Here is a 19,455-nt window from a genome sequence, read left to right on the forward strand (position 1 = left end):
GCTGGAAATATGATTGTCTATCCAGTAGCTTTATTTTTAAAATGGAGACATGGTCTTCCAACATAAAATAGACTAGCTGTATTCATTTTACATTTAAAAATTACATTTGTAATTTATAAAGTACATAATGTCGTAAAAATTGTTTCAAACATTTCTGAAATCTTCTGAAATGCATTTTGTTGGTTACAAATCGACATTTCTGGTAGTTAATAAAAATAAAAATATTGTAGACTTAATTTAGAGCGCAATCCTAAGGGGGAGTTGGGCCAGCCCAAGGGAGTTAGGCCAGCGCACAGATGTGAGCTGGCCTTCCCTTGCTGCCACGGGCCCCAGAGGATGGGTGAGTTGCACCAGCCAAGCTTGGCCAACACAGGGGTCAGGAAAGTGTGGGGAGGGCAGGGAGGAGGTGGGAGGGAGGTGTTCTGGGGCAGGGGGAGGGCAGGCACTGGGTGTTCCTGGGGGGTGGGAGGGTGGGTGGGAAGTGGGAGCTGAGGCCAGGACCCATCGGTTATGTCAGATCCTGACCCGTTCCATTCTGCTCAGATCTGCACCACTTTCTGAGGTGGCTCGGATCCGAGTAGACCCACTGGGGCTGCTACAGCGCGACATGGGATAAGGGGAAGCTATTCCCTTTGCCTCAAGCTGTGCTCTTTTTTGGCCCCAAACTTGCGCTAGATACAGTGCAGGTACGTCAGCCTGCCTGTTTCTAGCACAAGTTAGGATTTGGCTGTTAAGTTTAATTAACTTTTAAAAGTTTGGAATAAATTGGTAAAAAATCTGAGCATGCAACAAATAAAATAAATGGATGAAAAGCTTAGGTATAGCGTTCAAAGTGCTGCCTTGCATATTTTACACTAAAATTATGGGGACAAAAACACCAAAGAAATTTTCACTTGTGGCGGCATAAAGTCAGCCTTGGAACTCTGCAACTTTGAGTATCAAAGAGGTTTAGAGCTGTTGTTAAATTGCATTGTCTAAATGTATATAAACTGTTGAAAATTTACAATGACATGGCACAACAATATGTTGTAATTTAGCAGCAAAGTTAATTAACCAGTCTAAGTAGTGCATCATAAGTAGCTCCTGGCAACTGTTTTGATTAATTTTTAAAATAAATTGAGCTCTAGCTTCCAAGCTGTTTTTTAAATCGCAATCGCAATAGTGATGTGTGGAACAATATCTGAATACTAATTTATAGCTTAAATAAGAATTCAGCACCAACTGGATTATCTTCCATTATGCTCACTCCGAGACAACAATTTGAGTAGTATCTTAGCAAATGGACTGTTACGAAACCTTCTTAAGGACCAATCATATTAAGATACATCAGTGTATCTCCATGAATGCTGGTGCAATAACTGCCCAGCTAGTGTAAAAGTCCATCTGCTGATGAATGCACCACAGAGGCTGGCACAGTGTTGCTATGATGCCAACATAGCTTGGCAGTCACTCAAACGCTGGTGCAACCCTACTGGCAGAGAAGCCAAAACATAACTTAGAGCATGACATGAGAGGCACAAGGAGCTAATATACACCATATCCTAACTGCTCTTCAGACAGCAAACATGGATGTTTGTTTCCCATGGCTGCTGTCTTCTAAGAGAGCTATCTATGCTGCTCAAAATCTTAGTTGTTGGATGTGTGTATTTGTATAAATGGGATGAAGGAACCTGAACCCTGGGTGCAGGGGCTCCTAGCAATTCTTTGGCAGCCCCTTTTCTGTTGATGCCACTGTAGCTCCTGCAGCAAATGGGAGTGCTGTGGCATCTTTGTATCTTGTTGGGGCATCTCTCCCTGGTTGCGGCTGGTGCTTGTTGCTGCGTTGTTCATTCCTAGTGGCTGGCAGGAGATATTCCCCCTTATTGTAATATAGCCTTACGTTAACAGACCAGAGTAGCTCAGATGACACTCCCTGACTCCTATAAAAGCTTCTGGATCAGTCTTTGCTCATTAGTCTGTATAAACTTGTTCTTGTTCTGACTTGTTCTGGCTGTGACAGGCTGCCTTCACTAGGCAAACAACCTACACGCTAGAGGACAGTACCTGCTTCCTGTTAATGTTCATTTGGTTTCTCTGTAGCTTACAGGCCAGTTGCCTGCTTGTTTGGTTTTTCAGAAGCAAGCGCTACTGCAGTAAAACGAAGGTATAGTAATGGCCACATGGTGGGTGCTATTTACATAGGGTTCCGCTGTATCTGTGGTTTCTGTATCCACAGGGGGGTGGAGTGGAAACCCTGTGAACGTTGGAACATGGAGGGATGCCTATATATCACTTTTTCACAAAGTTCAAAGCACTGCACAGCCTAAAAAAAAGAGAAAAGAAAAAAGGCATAATAAAAATAGAACCATCCCAGAAAATGCAATCTCACTCAAACATCTTACAAAACAAAACAGTTTTTTAAACTTTTTGAAAATACAATAGAGAGGAAGCTTTTCAGACTTCTAAGATGAACTTCTGGAGTCTTGGAATGATGACTATTGTTATCCAAACCTGACATATAAGACAAGATAACAACCTCTCTATACCTTAATTCAGGAGCAGGTTCATATGGGCATATGCAAACAAGTGTTTAGGATCACATCTGTAATGCAAAAGCAGGGGAGGGGAGTCAGTCTGATTATATTAGTATAGTCAAACATACATAAATTAGTATGTCAAACTACATATTAATTTAAATACATCACTTGGAATGAGTTTAATTGTTTTGGAAGAGGAATGGGAAGAGGGGACAGATCTGAATTGGGGCAAAGACATGGGAGAACAGACCTTTCCTTGCAACAATTTGCTTTGGTGTTGTTTGAGGGGGTGAAATGGGGCAAGGAGGCATTTATTAATCATTTTTGCAGCCATAGGTTTATTCAATACAACGTAAAGCTTAATTCATTTGTCTACCCTGATGCATTTATATTTAAATTATAACTAGATATCATTTATTTATTCCTCATTTATCAAAACATCTCGGTCTCAAAAATTATTGTTGTCTTGATGCTTTTCATGGATTGTTTTCTTGGTCTCCTTAAAACAATGCATTCTGTTAAGAACAGACTTTCCTGTCTGATAGTTCAATAAAGAACATTCTCTGTTTCTGTTGTCCTCTCTGACCACAGAGCTTTCAAGCAATCAAAGCAGAATGCCACCATTTGATGTTTTGTTGTGAACACCAGTGTACTGTGTACTGTGTCATGTTTTTATGGAGACCACACACTCCTTCAGCTCTGCAGAAATACCACACTAGCAGGCAAACAGGAAAGAATTGATTGTTAATCCTTGTAAACAGTTATGTGGACCATCTATTTTTGGAACTTGGAATATCTTCTTTGCAGTAACATTTCTTGCCTTTATATCCTTGTAGGTTGGGGAAAGGCCTGTGAAAGAAGAATATTGTCCTCCGCCATATACCCCCTATGAGGTGCCTCCAAGTTTTTATCGTTCTGCCATGATACTGAAGCCCCAGTTAGGACTGGGTGCAGTTTCCAGGTTACCATCTGCAAAAAACAGGATTTTGATTGCAAGTCAAAGATCATCAGGGAGCTGCATTCATCCACAGGGGCCAATAACCAGTTCTCCTGCACTTTTCCATCCTGATGCCTCAGGTAACTATCTTAATTTATGTGTATTTATATTTCTTCAAAATGGTATCTCAAAATGAATAGAGAATTGGCCTGTTACTGTAACATTCTAATCATACTGTGTGCACTTTTTGGGAGAAAGCTCCACTGAACACTATAGGAGACCCTGCTAAGTAAACATGCACAGTTAGTCTAACAATAACAATAAGTAATTTAAGAACATAAGAACTGGATCAGGCCATAGGCCCATGTCCAGCTTCCTGTATCTCACAGCGGCCCACCAAATGCCCCAGGGAGCACACCAGATAACAAGAGACATCATCCTGGTGCCCTCCCTTGCATCTGGCATTCTGACATAACCCATTTCTAAAATCAGGAGGTTGCGCATACACATCATGGCTTGTACCCCATAATGGATTTTTCCTCCAGAAACTTGTCCAATCCCCTTTTAAAGGCGTCCAGGCCAGTCGCCACATCCTGTGGCACCACATCCTGTGGCAAAGAGTTCCACAGACCAACCACATGCTGAGTAAAGAAATATTTTCTTTTGTCTGTTCTAACTCTCCCAACACTCAATTTTAGTGGATGTCCCCTGGTTCTGGTGTTATGTGAGAGTGTAAAGAGCATCTCCCTATCCACTCTGTCCATCCCCTGCATAATTTTGTATGTCTCAATCATGTCCCCCCTCAGGCGTCTCTTTTCTAGGCTGAAGAGGCCCAAACGCCGTAGCCTTTCCTCATAAGGAAGGTGCCCCAGTCCCGTAATCATCTTAGTCGCTCTCTTTTGCACCTTTTCCATTTCCACTATGTCTTTTTTGAAATGTGGTGACCAGAACTGGACACAATACTCCAGGTGTGGCCTTACCATAGATTTGTACAACGGCATTATAATATTAGCCGTTTTGTTCTCAATACCTTTCCTAATGAGGGACTGTGTCGAACGCCTTCTGAAAGTCCAGATATATAATGTCCACGGATTCTCCCACAACCACATGCCTGTTGACCTTTTCAAAGAATTCTATAAGGTTCGTGAGACAAGACTTACCCTTACAGAAGCCATGCTGATTCTCCCTCAGCAAGGCCTGTTCATCTATGTGTTTTGAGCAAGGCTGTTCATCTATGTGTTTGTGTTTATTTATTTATAAATTTGTTTATTTTGTGATTAGACAATTGCTATTTTGAGCATTAATGTATCCATTTTCAACAGGAAATGTATCCATGTAGGGACCGCAGAAAAGAAGCAAATAAAACTAGAAGTCCCCACTTGCTGGTTTGGGAATGCTGTGGACTGCAGCAAGGGGGCCTTTTTTCCCCCAAGTGCACTTGGGAAACATGTAATATGTGATGGAGCATGGTGAGGAAGCAGATGACTCACTACCTGCTCTCTTTTAGCAAGTGGAAAGCAGATCAATGTGGTGTGGTGCACATCCCTGGTGGGCTGGAGGGAGATGGTGGCAGCAGATGTTGTAGGTGGTGGCAAATCGATGGTAAGGCCTCACATGGAGTATTGTGTCCAGTTCTGGTCACCACATCTCAAAAAGGACATAGTGGAAATGGAAAAGGTGCAAAAGAGAGCGACTAAGATGATTACTGGGCTGGGGCACCTTCCTTATGAGGAAAGGCTACGGCGTTTGGGCCTCTTCAGCCTAGAAAAGAGGTGCCTGGGGGGGGACATGATTGAGACATACAAAATTATGCATGGGAAGGATAAAGTGGATAGAGAGATGCCCTTTACACTCTCACATAACACCAGAACCAGGGGACATCCACTAAAATTGAGTGTTGAGAGGGTTAGGACAGACAAAAGAAAATATTTCTTTACTCAGTGTGCGGTCAGTCTGTGGAACTCCTTGCCGCAGGATGTGGTGACGGCATCTGGCCTGGATGCCTTTAAAAGGGGATTGGACAGGTTTCTGGAAGAAACATCCATTATGGGTTACAAGCCATGATGTGTATGTGCAACCTCCTGATTTTAGAAATGGGCTATGTCAGAATGCCAATGCAAGGGAGGCCACCAGGATGCAGGTCTCTTGTTATCTGGTGTGCTCCTTGAGGCATTTGGTGGGCCGCTGTGAGATACAGGAAGCTGGACTAGATGGACCTATGGCCTGATCCAGTGGGGCTGTTCTTATGTTCTTGTGTGTGTGTGTGTGTGTGTGTGTGTGTGTGTGCAAAGTTTATTTATTTATTTCAGATACAGGTAAGGAAAATGGGTTAAACGTAGGGCTGGGACTACATAGGTTACACATGTGGATATTGGCCATAGATTACAACATGTCTTAATCCAAAAAAGAAATCAACAAAGACTGAAACAAAAAATAGTCATTGTTACAAAAATTTTCATATTTGTCATTATACTAATTAACGATTTAACTAAACAGTCAATATTGTTTAACTAAAATTATTTATCCAGTCATAAAAAGGCTTCAAATTTTGCACATACAATATTCTTGCTGCTATACTGATATGTACAATAAAATGTTTCTTATATCGGTCTTCAACATTTAAGAGGAATATTTCCGGTTTGAATAGTACTACACAATTCAATATCTCTTGTAACAATATAAATCATTTTCCAATATTTCTTTACTTTCCACATATCCACCATGTGGATTCCTTCAATCTCTTTGCATATCTAACAGTTATTTGATGACCCAGGGTACATTTTTGGTACTTCCTCTGGAATTAAATATCATCTATAAAACAATTTATATAAACTAGAAGATACTGCTTTAATTATCTTAATACCACTTTAATTATCTTAATATTTGTGTTCCAACTTTGTTTTCATTTACATCTGCTTTGATTTGACATAATTAATGGAATACTCCTCACTTCTGAGGAGAATTCAATCCATTAATATCTACAAAAAAGTTTCCACGTTATTCAGCCATTTTCACTTCCTGTCTTAGTATTTTCTTTGTTCTCTGTCTTGTTGATATTTTCCTTCTTGCTCCACCCACTGCTCCTTCCACTCCTTCTTCTTCCTCTTAACTCTCTTATATTTCTTGATCCCTCTCTTTTCTCTTCCGTTTTCTCCATTATATTCTTTTTGAATTTAATCCAAAGATTCTTCTTCTTCTTAAAAGGACGTGCTCTCTTTCTCTGAGAGTTCCCTCTTTTTTTCTTCCTGAAAATTCTAATAATAAATGCTGCTTTTTCCATCTCCTGTCTCATTACAAAAATCTCCAATTCTTTAGTTTCATCTGACATTTGGTCCATTCTTTTTTCCATCCCCTCCATACTTTTCTTTGTTTGTCTGTTTGTCAGGGAGGAGTTTATTTGCCTCATTTGTTCAGATAATTTTCCAACCTCCTGCTTCATTTCACTTCTGAATTCTCGCAACGTATCCATTAATGAGGTCTGGCTTTTGTTAACATCCTTTAAATTTTTTGATGTCATTCGTATCAGTATCAAATCAAGCCAATATAACTCTGGCTATAAAAAAGAAAAAAAATGGTCCAGCAATTAAAGAATCAACCAAGTCTCATTATCTTGCTTCACCTTCTTATAAGGCTAATTCCCAAATTTTATATCTAAAAGGAATAAATCAATAATCCACTTCAAATCAATATCAGTGTCCAAACATTCCCACAGTTAGAGTCATCCAATTCTTATTATCTTGCATCCCTTCTTGTCGAAGATAATCTTTAGGCTGTTTTTATGTTCTTATGTTCTTATGACCCAGGGTGAAGGGCACCCCAAATCTGCTATCTATCTACCCTGATGTGAGCCACATCCTTCATGCCATGTCTCAGCATGTCCTGCTAAAGACCAACCATCTGATTCCTGCCTGAAGTTTCTGGCTGCAGTATCAAACTGGACATAGGAAAACAGATTCCTTCCTCTTTGTCTTCAGTGTCTCTTCCACCTCCTTTTTTTTTTTTATCTTGAATGATATACTGTTGATTACTTTTTCATGCATGAACTTGTAATTTGGGGGGTAGTGGAGTTTGAAGAGATAATTCTCTTCCAAGAATCAAATATGACAGTAAATGATATCAGTCTTTTTAGATCATTCTGATTTTTTTCCCCTTCCTACTCACGATAATTTAACAAGTTGTAATAAGACCATTATTCTTTCAGGAACTTGATACTCTTATCTCTGCCAACATATGTTTCCTTAATTAGTCACATTGTTGTCTTGCATCTTATCCCCTTTCATCTCCCTTACTGGCTTTATGGGGTATCAGAGCAACAGAATCGAGTACAACTCAGATAAGGATCCTGCAAGGCAAATGATGAGGTGCAAGCATTAAAGAGCAGCTTTTTCTAGAGCTGGGCAGATGACCCATTTTGAAAGATGGATGGAGCCCTGGTAGTTCCTGTTAAAATGTTGTAGGTCTGGGAACAAAACATCTGCCACAACTCATGAAAAGCCACTGCCAATAGACATTACTAGAAGAGTCAGATCAATGCTCCTGGCTCAGTATATGATGGTTTGATATGTTTGTATATTCGAAGGACCATAGCTCAGTGGTAGTTCTGTGTTTTGAAACTGAAAGGTCTCAGGTTCTATTCTCAACATCTTCAGTTAAGGATCTCTTTTAGCAGGGCTAGGATAGTCTGAAGACCACCCTAGAGAGTTGCTTTCAGTCAGATAGGTCACTGCTGGGTCTACTATAGCACAGAACATGCACATGTGGTGATCTGGTGAAGTCACTGTGTTCCACTGTGCAGGGATGATGGAAGAGGCAAGCACACAGCCTGTGTCCCTGATCTTCCCCTGCATCTTTGGGTATCTTCTGGGAGGGGGCTGGGAAAACTGGCAGCCTGACACATAAAGTCCCAGAAAAGATCATTGCTGCCTCTAGGAAGGAAAAAACAAAGAAAGAGTTGCCCTCCCGTGCCTGAATGATGAGACTCCAGTTACCCTCAGCACAGAAGCTGGTTGCCAAAGAAGTGATCAGGGACTCTGGTATCTATACACACGACCTCATAGCATTAGCCATGAATGATCTATAAGCGAATGAGGGGCAGTGGCTCTCTCTGCTGTAATTTGTGTGAAACAGGATGGAAAATTTGAAAGATAAAAATGTATTGAAAAGGGAAATTGAGCAAGGATCAAATATTCAGAAGCAGATATTTGAAATTAGGCAAGGTCAGGACTTTTAATTAGAGCAAAGGAGATTGAGACAAAGTGCATTTTGTACCAGTGCTGCCCCTCCAGATCTGGAGGCAAACAAGGGAACTGCAGCTAAGTTTGTAAGCCCAGCTATAGGGACCAGTTTAGATAGCTTGTGTTAAAATCCTAACAAGCTATCTAAACTGGTCCCTATAGCTGGGCTTACAAACTTAGCTGCAGTTCCCTTGTTTGCCTCCAGGTCTGGAGGGGCAGCATTGGTACATGATGCGCTTTGTCTCAGTCCAGACTTCTCCTTTTATAGGGTTCAGAGAGCTTAAGATTCTTCCTTTCCCAGTGGCAGGAAACCCCAACTCAGCCCCCTGGACCTTTCTTTAGCCATTATCAGATGGAGAATTTCAACACTGATTTTCACCATAACCTGACCATAACCTGGTTTTCTTTCACTTCAGGCTCCCCAAATCTGCACACTGTAATGTGTATAGTTCCACTCTCTGCTTGCCCACTAAAGGAATTTTAAAAATGAGTTCACCTTTTTGCAATATCTCAGGTAGACTCGATATGCTGCAATGAAAAGTTTATTGTCACTTCTTGCCAAAATGTCAAATTCTTGAATAGTATGGAACATAATGACTCTCAAGATAAGCAAACTTTGGTATTCATGTCAATGCAGCTGGAAATGATATCTGTGTATATATAGAAGCACCAGAAGTGGACATTAAAAAGGATAATTAGTTTCAAGCTGTTGTACACTGGATGACTGAATTTGTCTAATGTAGTAATGTGGCAGAGAAGTGGGTGTTTATTTCATTGAAATAGATACTGTGGGAGGCTCTAAAATTGTGATTGTGAGGAAATCCCAGCACTGAAAACTTTCACTTTTATAACTGTAAATTAACTGAGATAAATGTCATTCTTAAAGGGAACTTGTTACTCCATCCCCATCTCCGTCTACCAAGGACAGCCAATGCACAGAATCAGTCCTCCAAGTGAGCGGCCAACCTGGGTGCATGTGTCCATCTATTTATAATGTTTATACAGGCTCTTTGCACTAGTTAACTTAAGGTTGAGGCTGGCATATTGTTGGTACCAGGCTGGTACCAGGAAAAGCTCCCTGCATCAGAGGTGTAATGCACCGCCCCAGCCGCCCAGGCAGTGACATCCCGTGCTGTCATGATGTTATTTCCAGATTCTCCCTGGAGGATGGAGTGCTTGCTGCCATGGCTTCATGCCCCCATTCCTTCTCCTATGGGGGCTCCCCTCAAGGGCCACCTCCACAGGAGAAGTAGCGGGGCATGAAGCTGCCAGCACCTCCTCCAAAACTAGGGCAGAGCCTGAGGGGCAGTCATGCACCCCACCCGTGTAATGCCCAGGGCAGCTGCCCTTCAGGCACTGCTCTCATTACTCCTCTGCCCTGCATTCGCCCCAATGTTGCCTTGAGTTCTACTTCTGCCACTGATACTGATATTCCTGCCACAGGGTTCAGGGGTTGTCCTGATATCTGGGGGTGGGTCCTCAACCTCTGGCCAAAACCTGATGCCACCCCTGCTGGATGTGCATCTTCATCTGTGGCTACTAGCTTTTGAATGTGAAGGCTGAGGACTGTAGTTGTTAATGCATGACCTAATGTTAGAAACTGACACATTTAGATGCTGGCAACTTCATAAATGTAAATGCAGATTTGTGGGTGCTTTAAAATTTTGTGTGTGGCTTTTTTTGTCCTTGATCTTGATATCTGACAGTAATGTAAGAAAAGGTAGTGAGCTGTACGTATCTTCTCTGAGTGCTTCAGGCTATGATAGTCTTGTCTCCTTTCTCACCACTGTAGAAGCTCTGTTGGTTCGGCATACTTGGAGGGAAGGCTTGCCACAGGCAGATTCTTTTTGAAATAAATACTGACCTTCTTTTTCTGGACTTCTTTTTGATTTTTCTCTTTGGCAATCACAAATTCCTTTTTATAATAGAGGTGATGGTAGTGCAATAACTCTCACAGCCCAATCTTACTGAAATTCCTGTGCAGTGATGCAGCAGTGCCAGGGGAGGCTATGCTGCATCCCATGGAAGATTTTTGGCTGCTAGAGGCCTCCTCAGGGTAAGGGGACTTTTGTCCCCTTGTCTCGGAATAATTCCTTGCAGCCACTAACTCAGACCTGCCCCAGCAATATTGCTTGTGCAAGTCCAAGTTGATTCATGTAGGTGAATCAAGCCTTACAAGGGGGTTAGGATATGCAGCGGCATCGCTAGGAGGTTGTGGGGGTTGCAGGCCACACTGGGTGATGCACAAAGGAGAGGTGACGTGCAAAGGGGGGTGACTAGTACAAAATCATGATTTCCAGGAATAATACCATCATGTTATATACCATTTGATGCATAATTTACAGCAGAATGAAATGATAAAAACCAAAGTGAAATATCTCCATTCTATCAAAAGTTATGACCAAAAAAACCAGAAAACAAAAATGCAACTGTCTTATGTAACAAAAAAAGTACATTTCCTTAATTCAGAACAAACCAATGAGACTGATTGTTCGAACAGTCAATGAAATGTTATTATGACATAGCATAGTGTTAGGAAGGTGTTGGTAAGGTGACACCCTCGAGGGGGGGTCACCACTAGTGACCAAAATAACTAAAAACACGGTTTGTAAAATACCATCATGTTATGTATCAATCTATGTGTAATTTCATGCAGAATGCAATGAAACAAAATGCTTTGAAATATCTGTGTTCTATCTAAAGGTATAGCCAAAAAAACCATGTGGGTGGGGTGATGGTACATCACCATGCCCACCACCCAGGTTGTTGCCCCGCCCACTGCATGGGAGGAAATCCATAACAGAGGTGTTGCTCTGGTCTCCCGCACTGGGTGATGCAAACCCTAGTGATGCCACTGAGGATACAGTGCATGCCGGTACCACCAATTTCACCCCCCTTCCCTGGCCTGACCCACCTATCCCTTGCCCCATCTCCTCCTTGTTCCACCCCTCCCCATCCTCTCCCACCCCTGCGCTGGACTTACCTCGTCCAGCTGGCATCCTGATGGCCTCTGGTGCGCACAGGAAAGCTCTGACCTTCACACCAGTGCACTGGCTCTCTGTGCTGTCTCAAAGCGCTTTATGAACAGCAATGGGGACAAGGAAGGGTGAATCGGATCCAGAAGGACATGGGTCTGCTGTCCCAGACTTGATCCCGCAGCACAGGTCCAATTCATTAGTGCAGGTTCGAGTAGACCCCTCCATGCTGTGAAGGCATGTTCCCTTGTCCAGAGGAGACCTTTGCAATTGCCCCCTCCCCCCAAGCAGGATATAGCAGTAGCCATTTTGGCACTGTGCATCAGCAGTGGGGAGAAAGGATTAATTTAGAAATTAATTAGATTTGGAAAGGCAAAGGCCAATACGGTTGGTTCCAGCGGCGTCGCAGGAGTTGCCAAAACGTGACTGTGTTCAGCCATGAACCGTCTCAGGGACTCCGGCTCCGGATTTTGCCTCGAGGTTGGCTCCTGAAGCCTTTTCCATAACTGGATGTAGCCACAAGGCAGTGGAGGTTTGGGATCAGAGTTTTCCTTCTCTCAGATGAGCTGCCTTCCCAGGCTGACGAGTCCCATGTACCCGGTGGCTGTTTAGTCGCCTCTTACGACAGGTACAGCCAAACTGAGGGCCTATTCTTATCCCCAGCCCCCATTTCAGTGACGTGGAGAGGGGGGATTTGCTGCATGGGTAACAGGTTATCCTCCATACCTACTTTACCCAGGCTTCGCGCACTGGAGAGGACACTCTGTTCCAGAACCACCATTCAGAGCGTGACACCATAGTCTTCCAAGACTGAAGGATGCCAACAATTAATTAGATTTAGAAAGTGCTTAAGGTTCATTATTTCAAATAAAGCATCTGAATGTAAGTTTTGTTCTTTTAGTATTCTGTGAAGTCTCTCTGTGTTAAAATTTTCATTTAGTTTTGTTTTTCCATGTTTTTTCCAGTTGATCTCAAAAAAGGCCCAAATGCAAATGCTACAAAATCAAATCTTCCCAAGCCATGTCCATCTGGACTTCGGCCTCCTGGATATTCACGGTTGCCAGCCGCTAAACTGGCTGCATTTGGTTTTGTCAGGAGCGCGAGTGTCTCTTCAGTCTCCAGCAACCAGTCAAATGACAGCGTCCAGAGTGATCAAAGCAGGCCAACCAACCGTAAGTCAGACAACATTATTCTGGTAATGAACTAGATTCATTGCAGTGATAAGGGAGGAAAAGGTGAACAAGCCCGTTAGTGACAATACCCTTGTCCATTCCATTTTTGTGCATTTGAAGAATCTTCATTGCCTATTTTTTGAATGTTTTGAAGGAATGATGAATGTGTAATTACTGATGACAAATTGCATGGATAGGGTATAACTGTCCAGGTTGCTACCCCCCCCCCCCGCCAAAAAAAATTCATCTCATACAATTCTGTGGGGTTTTTTTTGTTGTTGTTTTTACCTGTTTGACGAATTATCCCTCTTACAAGCTGATGTAAGTAAATAAGCACAAGTAGATACCCTGTGTCAGCACACAACAGTCATAAAATGCAGGCACTTCAAGGAAAGATTATGTGAAATAAGCAATCTATTCTTTCTCGTTTGCTCTGGTTCTGAGTATCTCATTCAGGGTAGTGAGCCAAGCTTCGTTTAGGAAGCTCATAAAAAATCATGCGAGGGATTTAAAATAGGATCAGAATTTTTCTATCTTTTTTGCCATGATCTCCTTTGCAGCAGTGGAAAAGAACCCTTGGCTGATATGTCACCTCAAATCCTATTTTCTGTAGCTAATGTTAATTTTATTAAGTACAAAGTAACCACCTGGCATCGAATGTGCTCCTTGTGGGACGGATACGTACTACGGGCTTGAAGCACAAACAAGGATTGGGGGATTTTTAATGCCACTTCCCCTCTTTAAAGACCAGCCTCTTCATGAAGCGTGTCAATTTCAAAGCAACTGTTACCACTCTTGAAGTGCTTCAAATTGGGGGTGCCAGTTTGCATAAAATGCCAGAGGCTTTTGGATGCTGTAGAGTCCTAAATCTTTCAGTGTTTATGTTAATTTTAAATGAATTATAATAAATAAAACAAAAACAGGCCAAAATCAATCCTAACAACATCCTTACAATTATATAGTATGTTCCCATGTGAGTTCTGAGCTTAGTGGCGCTATTGAAATATAAATATATGTTAATGCCTCCATGACTTTACCGGCATGCTATCCTGGCCAGAATACAATGTAATGGGAAATGGTTACAGAGGGAGGGGAAAAACCTGCCTTCAACTGCCACAGAATCTGCAAAAATGAGCTATTTCAAGCCCAGAACATAATTGGAAGGAAGATTACTCCAGCCCTTAAAAAACAATTTATTGGAGGGAGATATGCTCTGCAAGATATTAGAGAAGCCACACAGGAAATCTAAAATGGCTTGCAAGTGGGAAAATATGCTTTTGTAGTTGTCTTTCATCAAGGTCTGCTGGAGCTGTCCATCTCCTCCTTTAAGATATGAAGCTTCCTTCTGCTAAGTTATGTCATTTTTCCACCTCTGCTGTCTGGTAATAGCTCTTCAGGGTTTTGTACAGGGGTCTTTCAGGAAGTCATGAATTTGGAACCTTTTGCATTCCTGTGACTAAGCTATGTTCCTCTCCATAAGCCACATCCACTTTTCTCCCCTAGTGTGGAACAGGGCCTTCTTTGCTGTGGCACTGAGCTTATGGAATTTATTCTCAAGTATGAGCTACTTGGCCACTTCCTTTCTCATTCTTCACTGCCAAGTGAATGTTTTCTTTTGATGTGCATAGGCTGCAGTGAGCAGGACAAATGGTTGCGTCTCTTGGTAGTGGTAGTGGTTGTTTGTGTTACTACTTTTAGTTAGATTTTAATTTTAGGCTGTGATTATATATTGTGATTTCAAGTTGTTTGGGCTTTTAAGGTTTTTACAGAGCTGCTGTTGTATTGTGAAGATTTGATTGATGGTTGCATTTTATGTAGTATATCACAGTGGGTGCTTTTAAGCAGGAAAGTGGCTAATAAAGAAATTGCTTTCGCCAGTTGTCTTCTATTGCTTTTGCTCTACGGAAGCCTAATCATTTTCTGCCCTTTGCATACTGTTGAACATTTATTGTCTTAGAAAATCCTTTCTGCACCAGACCCAGTGACTACTGAAAGGCAAGACTGTGTAATATAGAATGAATAATGTGTGTGTGTTATTAAAGGAACATTGAATTTAACTTTGAAACTCAAGGGAGTGTTGCAAAGAGCTGGGAGCCTGTCCTGGACATGTGACATTTCTAGCTATAGTATGGCCTCCATCAGGAGACTGTATCACAGGTCGTCAGATTTATTCTCACTGGGCCAGCATTGGTGTGCAGTGATATGAAATGATTGTATGGAGTGACACCCTTGGAGGAGTGGCAAATGGACAAGCCCCCTCCCCTTGGCCATTTGTACACTTCACTCTAGCTTGCAACTCTGTTGGGGGCTCTAATCTTCTGAACTTGCTAAAGAGTATCCTCAGGAGAAGATTGCAGCAGTGGCAGTCTCCTTCTACTTCCAGCACTGCTGGAGGAAGCTGGGGAAGCAGCTGTGTTGGCTCCAAAACACTTTTCCCCACAGAGACAGGAGAATTGGAACCTGCCTTCCTTCTCTTTAATTATGACAGGTATGATGAGCAGCCTCCCTTCTTTCATGTCACTTCTGTTTGCAATGAACTGGAGGTTTGCCTATTTTTTAATGTATTTTTGGACATTTTAACTCATCAGAAACTCCTGTATGGGTCTGAGTAGCCCCATAGGGTAGGCTAGGATGTTACTCAGGGTAAGAGGGAAAATATCTTTTTATCAAAGATATTTATCAAGGAGACCTCCAGCCTGCTCATCAGTGGAAGACATGCAACCCTGCTGTGCCAGTGCAGCTTAGGGATGCCCATTACATTTGCTCTACTGTTGTGCTCCAGTGTTTCTCAACTAGTGGTACAGATGCCACCAGTGGTACTTGAGGTGGGGCACAGGATCCCTGGAAACCTGCTGCCCGGCAGCAAGACCAGGGATGTGACCCAACAAACAGCAGTAGGAGGCTCGGCTCAGCAGGCAGCGCTCTAAAGCATCCTTTTTTGTGCTCAGAAAAGCCTTCCCATCCATCCTGAGCCTCTTACTGGTGTTTGTCATGTTGCATCTGGCCTCCCAACCCAGAAGTAACTGGTGATGATGTCATCGCTAGTTACTTCTGGTGGTACTTCAAATAGGCGGACCATGTGAAGTGGTACAGCAGAGGACAAACGCTGAGAAACACTGCTAGACAATATTTTCATTACTTACCCTCCAAACTTGGCTTAACTTCAGATGAGACGCCAGGCATGTGGAGCACTGCACAGGTACATTTTTGCTGAATGCCTGTTATCCTTTTGAATTGGACCTTGGTGTTTGTAACGATGCACATTTGAGGAATCCTTCCTTATGCTTACAATTCTAATACCTGCCAGTGGCTTATCTCTCACATGCCAAATTTCTGGCAGGGCCAAAAGTAGACCCTGGCATTGTCTTCAGAGGCAGTGCTTTTCCTTTGTCTCACCACTAACCTGATTTTATGAAAATCAGTGTGACAGAAATTTGGGGAAAATATTTTTAACACATCAGAAATACTTTCCTGGCACAGCTCATGAATGGCTTCGATATTTTTTGTCTCTTTGAATTTTAATCACTATAAGGGCCCAATCCTATCAAATTTTCTAGTGCTGGTTCAGCCGTGCCAACGGGGCATGCCCCCATGCCCCCTAGGAGGCCTCCTCAAGAGAATGTTTGTTCCCTTACCTCATGGCTGCATTGTGGCTGCATTGGCACTGAAAAGTTGGATAGAATTAGGCCCTATGTCTTCTATATTCATGTCTTAGATGAATGATAATATGTGTTACTTTTGTACATTAAATAATTAGAAACTGAGCTGGAATATTTTTTTGTCTTTCATCGATGAGGCTGATAAATATTGAAAAAATCTGAAGTGCAAAGCAGTGGGGTGACATAACAGTAATTTTTTCTCCAAATTAATATATGTATTGTTTGTGTTGCTTTGAATAATCACCTTTTTGAAGAGGGCATCACTCACCTCGAGTAGTGATCTTTCTTTTTTCTTCACCTTGTCTCATAATACACTCAGTGCCACTAAATGACACTGACTGACAGCAGGTTCAAGACTGACAAAAGGAAGTACTTGATATACCACACGTAACAAGCGAGAGGGTATCTGGCTGTCAGTGGCAAAGCACTTGCTGTGCATGCAGAGGATCCCAAGTTCAACACCAGGCACTTCCAGGTGCCTGAATCCCTGAAGAGTCCCTGCCAGTTGCAAGTGTGCACATTAAAAATTCAATTTGAGCCCCCTTCCTTTTCAGGACTTTCACTGTTCTTCATTTCAGACCCATGTGGGTCCTGTACCATTAATTTTGAAACCCATTTGGTGTGCCCTGATTCATTTCAGAATTACCCATTATTTTTTTTCTTTTTCATGCAATCCCTCCTCCCTTGTGCTTTTACCATCTCCCTCTATTGGCTGCAACAGGAGTCGCAATGTTTATGTTCGGGCTAATGGGGGCTCTACCCTCTAGACCAGACCTCCTGCCTGTATTCAATACTGCCTCTCAGTATGAGTATTCAAGAGGAGGAGGCAGTGCATTGCTACTCCTTCTGCTGCCAGCACAGCATACAGTAAAAATAAGATTTTTTTAAAAATAAGCACTTGCAAATTAAAAAAAAAAAAAATAGGGTAACATGGTATTCCAAAAATGAACCTTGATTTGGCATAAGGTGGCTGTGTATGCTCCTAAATGTGCCACAAACTACCCATTTGTTCAAATTGTTGTTTGTTTGTTTGTTTTTAAATAATATGACAAATGCATGGAGGACAGATCAACTGGTGACCATAAGTCTGATAGCTAAATGGAACCTCCATATCTGGTCTGTCTCTAAAAATGAGTTTCGGGGGAGGCCATCTCTTTCATAACCTCTTGGTGAGCACTCATCTGGCTGGTTGCTGTTGAGAGCAGAATGCTGGACTAGTTGAGGCTTGCTGTTCTGGCAAGGCAATCTTTCTATACCATTTGATTGGCTGGTCTTGCTCTACTGCAAATTCTTTCCCTTCATTTGTTGCCCAATGAGAGTGTTGATGGCCAGAAATAATGAATGGGCTGCATAGTGAATGTTGATACTGATGGCAGTGCAAAATCTCATGAAGCCAGCATTGTTTCTTTTTATTTAGACAGCCTACCTCAAGTGTAGACCCATGTCTATGACTTACAATACATGTCTTGTTTTAGCTTTTTGATGGGATTCAATGTTCCTTTCTATAATTTGTGCTTCCATCCTTCTAGCATAAGAACAGCCCCACTGGATCAGGCCATAGGCCCATCTAGTTCAGCTTCCGGTATCTCACAGCGGCCCATCAAATGCCCCAGGGAGCACACCAGATAACAAGAGACCTGCATCCTGGTGCCCTCCCTTGCATCTGGCATTCTGATGTAGCCAATTTCTAAAATCAAGAGGTTGCACATACACATCATGGCTTGTAACCCATAATGGATTTTTCCTCCAGAAACTTGTCCAATCCCCTTTTAAAGGCATCCAGACCAGATGCCGTCACCACATCCTGTGGCAAGGAGTTCCACAGACCAACCACCCGCTGATTAAGAAATATTTGCTTTTGTCTGTCCTAACTCTCCCAACACTCAATTTTAGTGGCTGTCCCTTGCTTCTGGTGTTATGTGAGAGTGTAAAGAGCATCTCTGTATCCACTTTATCCTTCCCATGCAAAATTTTGTATGTCTCATTCATGTCCTCCCTCAGGTGCCTCTTTTCGAGGCTGAAGAGGCCCAAACACCATAGCCTTTCCTCATAAGGAAGGTGCCCCAGCCCAGTAATCATCTTAGTCACTCTCTTTTGCACTTTTTCCATTTCCACTATGTCCTTTTTGAGATGTGGTGACCAGAACTGGATACAATACTCCAGTTGTGGCTTACCATTGATTTGTACAATGGCATTATAATATAAGCCATTTTGTTCTCAATACCTTTTCTAATGATCCCAAGCATAGAATTGGCCTTCTTCACTGCTGCCGCACATTGGGTCAACACTTTCATTGACCTGTCCACCCCCCCCCCCAAGATCTCTCTCCTGATCTGTCACAGACAGCTCAGAACCCATTAGCCTATATGTAAAGTTTTGATTTTTTGCCCCAATGTGCATGACTTTACACTTACTTACATTGAAACGCACCTGCCATTTTGCTGCCCATTCTGCCAGTCTGGAGAGATTCTTCTGGAGCTCCTCACAATCACTTCTGGTCTTCACCACTCAGAAAAGTTTGGTGTCATCTGCAAACTTAGCCACCTCACTGCTCACCCCTGTCTCCAGGTCATTTATGAAGAGGTTGAAAAGCACCAGTCCCAGGACAGATCCTTGGGGCACACCGCTTTTCACCTCACTCCATTGTGAAAATTGCCCATTGACACCCACTCTCTGTTTCCTGGTCTTCAACCACTTCTCAGTCCATGAGAGGATCTGCCCTCTAATTCCCTTACTATGGAGTTTCTTCAGTAGCCTTTGGTGAGGGACCTTCTGAACATCCAGATATGTAATGTCCACAGGTTCTCCTGCATCCACATGCCTGTTGACCTTTTCAAAGAATTCTATAAGGTTCATGAGGCAAGACTTACCCTTACAGAAGCCATGCTGATTCTCCCTCAGCAAGACTTGTTCGTCTATATGTTTTGAGATCCTATCTTTGATGAGGCATTCCACCATCTTA

General features: G+C 42.4%; 1 protein-coding gene across 2 annotated transcripts in view; it reads left to right on the plus strand.

Moving 5' to 3' along the window:
• Positions 1–19,455, plus strand: part of MTUS2 (microtubule associated scaffold protein 2) — a 226,106-nt gene that overhangs the window by 3,630 nt on the left and 203,021 nt on the right. The window contains exons 2-3 of one of the 2 annotated variants that reach the window (XM_066619698.1): positions 3,353–3,593; positions 12,628–12,838. In XM_066619698.1, coding sequence (XP_066475795.1) covers positions 3,353–3,593; positions 12,628–12,838 — 452 coding nt within the window. The remainder of the gene's footprint in view (positions 1–3,352; positions 3,594–12,627; positions 12,839–19,455) is intronic. The other variant, XM_066619699.1, reaches the window with a different exon arrangement.

This window comes from Tiliqua scincoides, chromosome 3, assembly GCF_035046505.1.
Source record: "Tiliqua scincoides isolate rTilSci1 chromosome 3, rTilSci1.hap2, whole genome shotgun sequence".
Lineage (NCBI taxonomy): Eukaryota > Metazoa > Chordata > Lepidosauria > Squamata > Scincidae > Tiliqua > Tiliqua scincoides.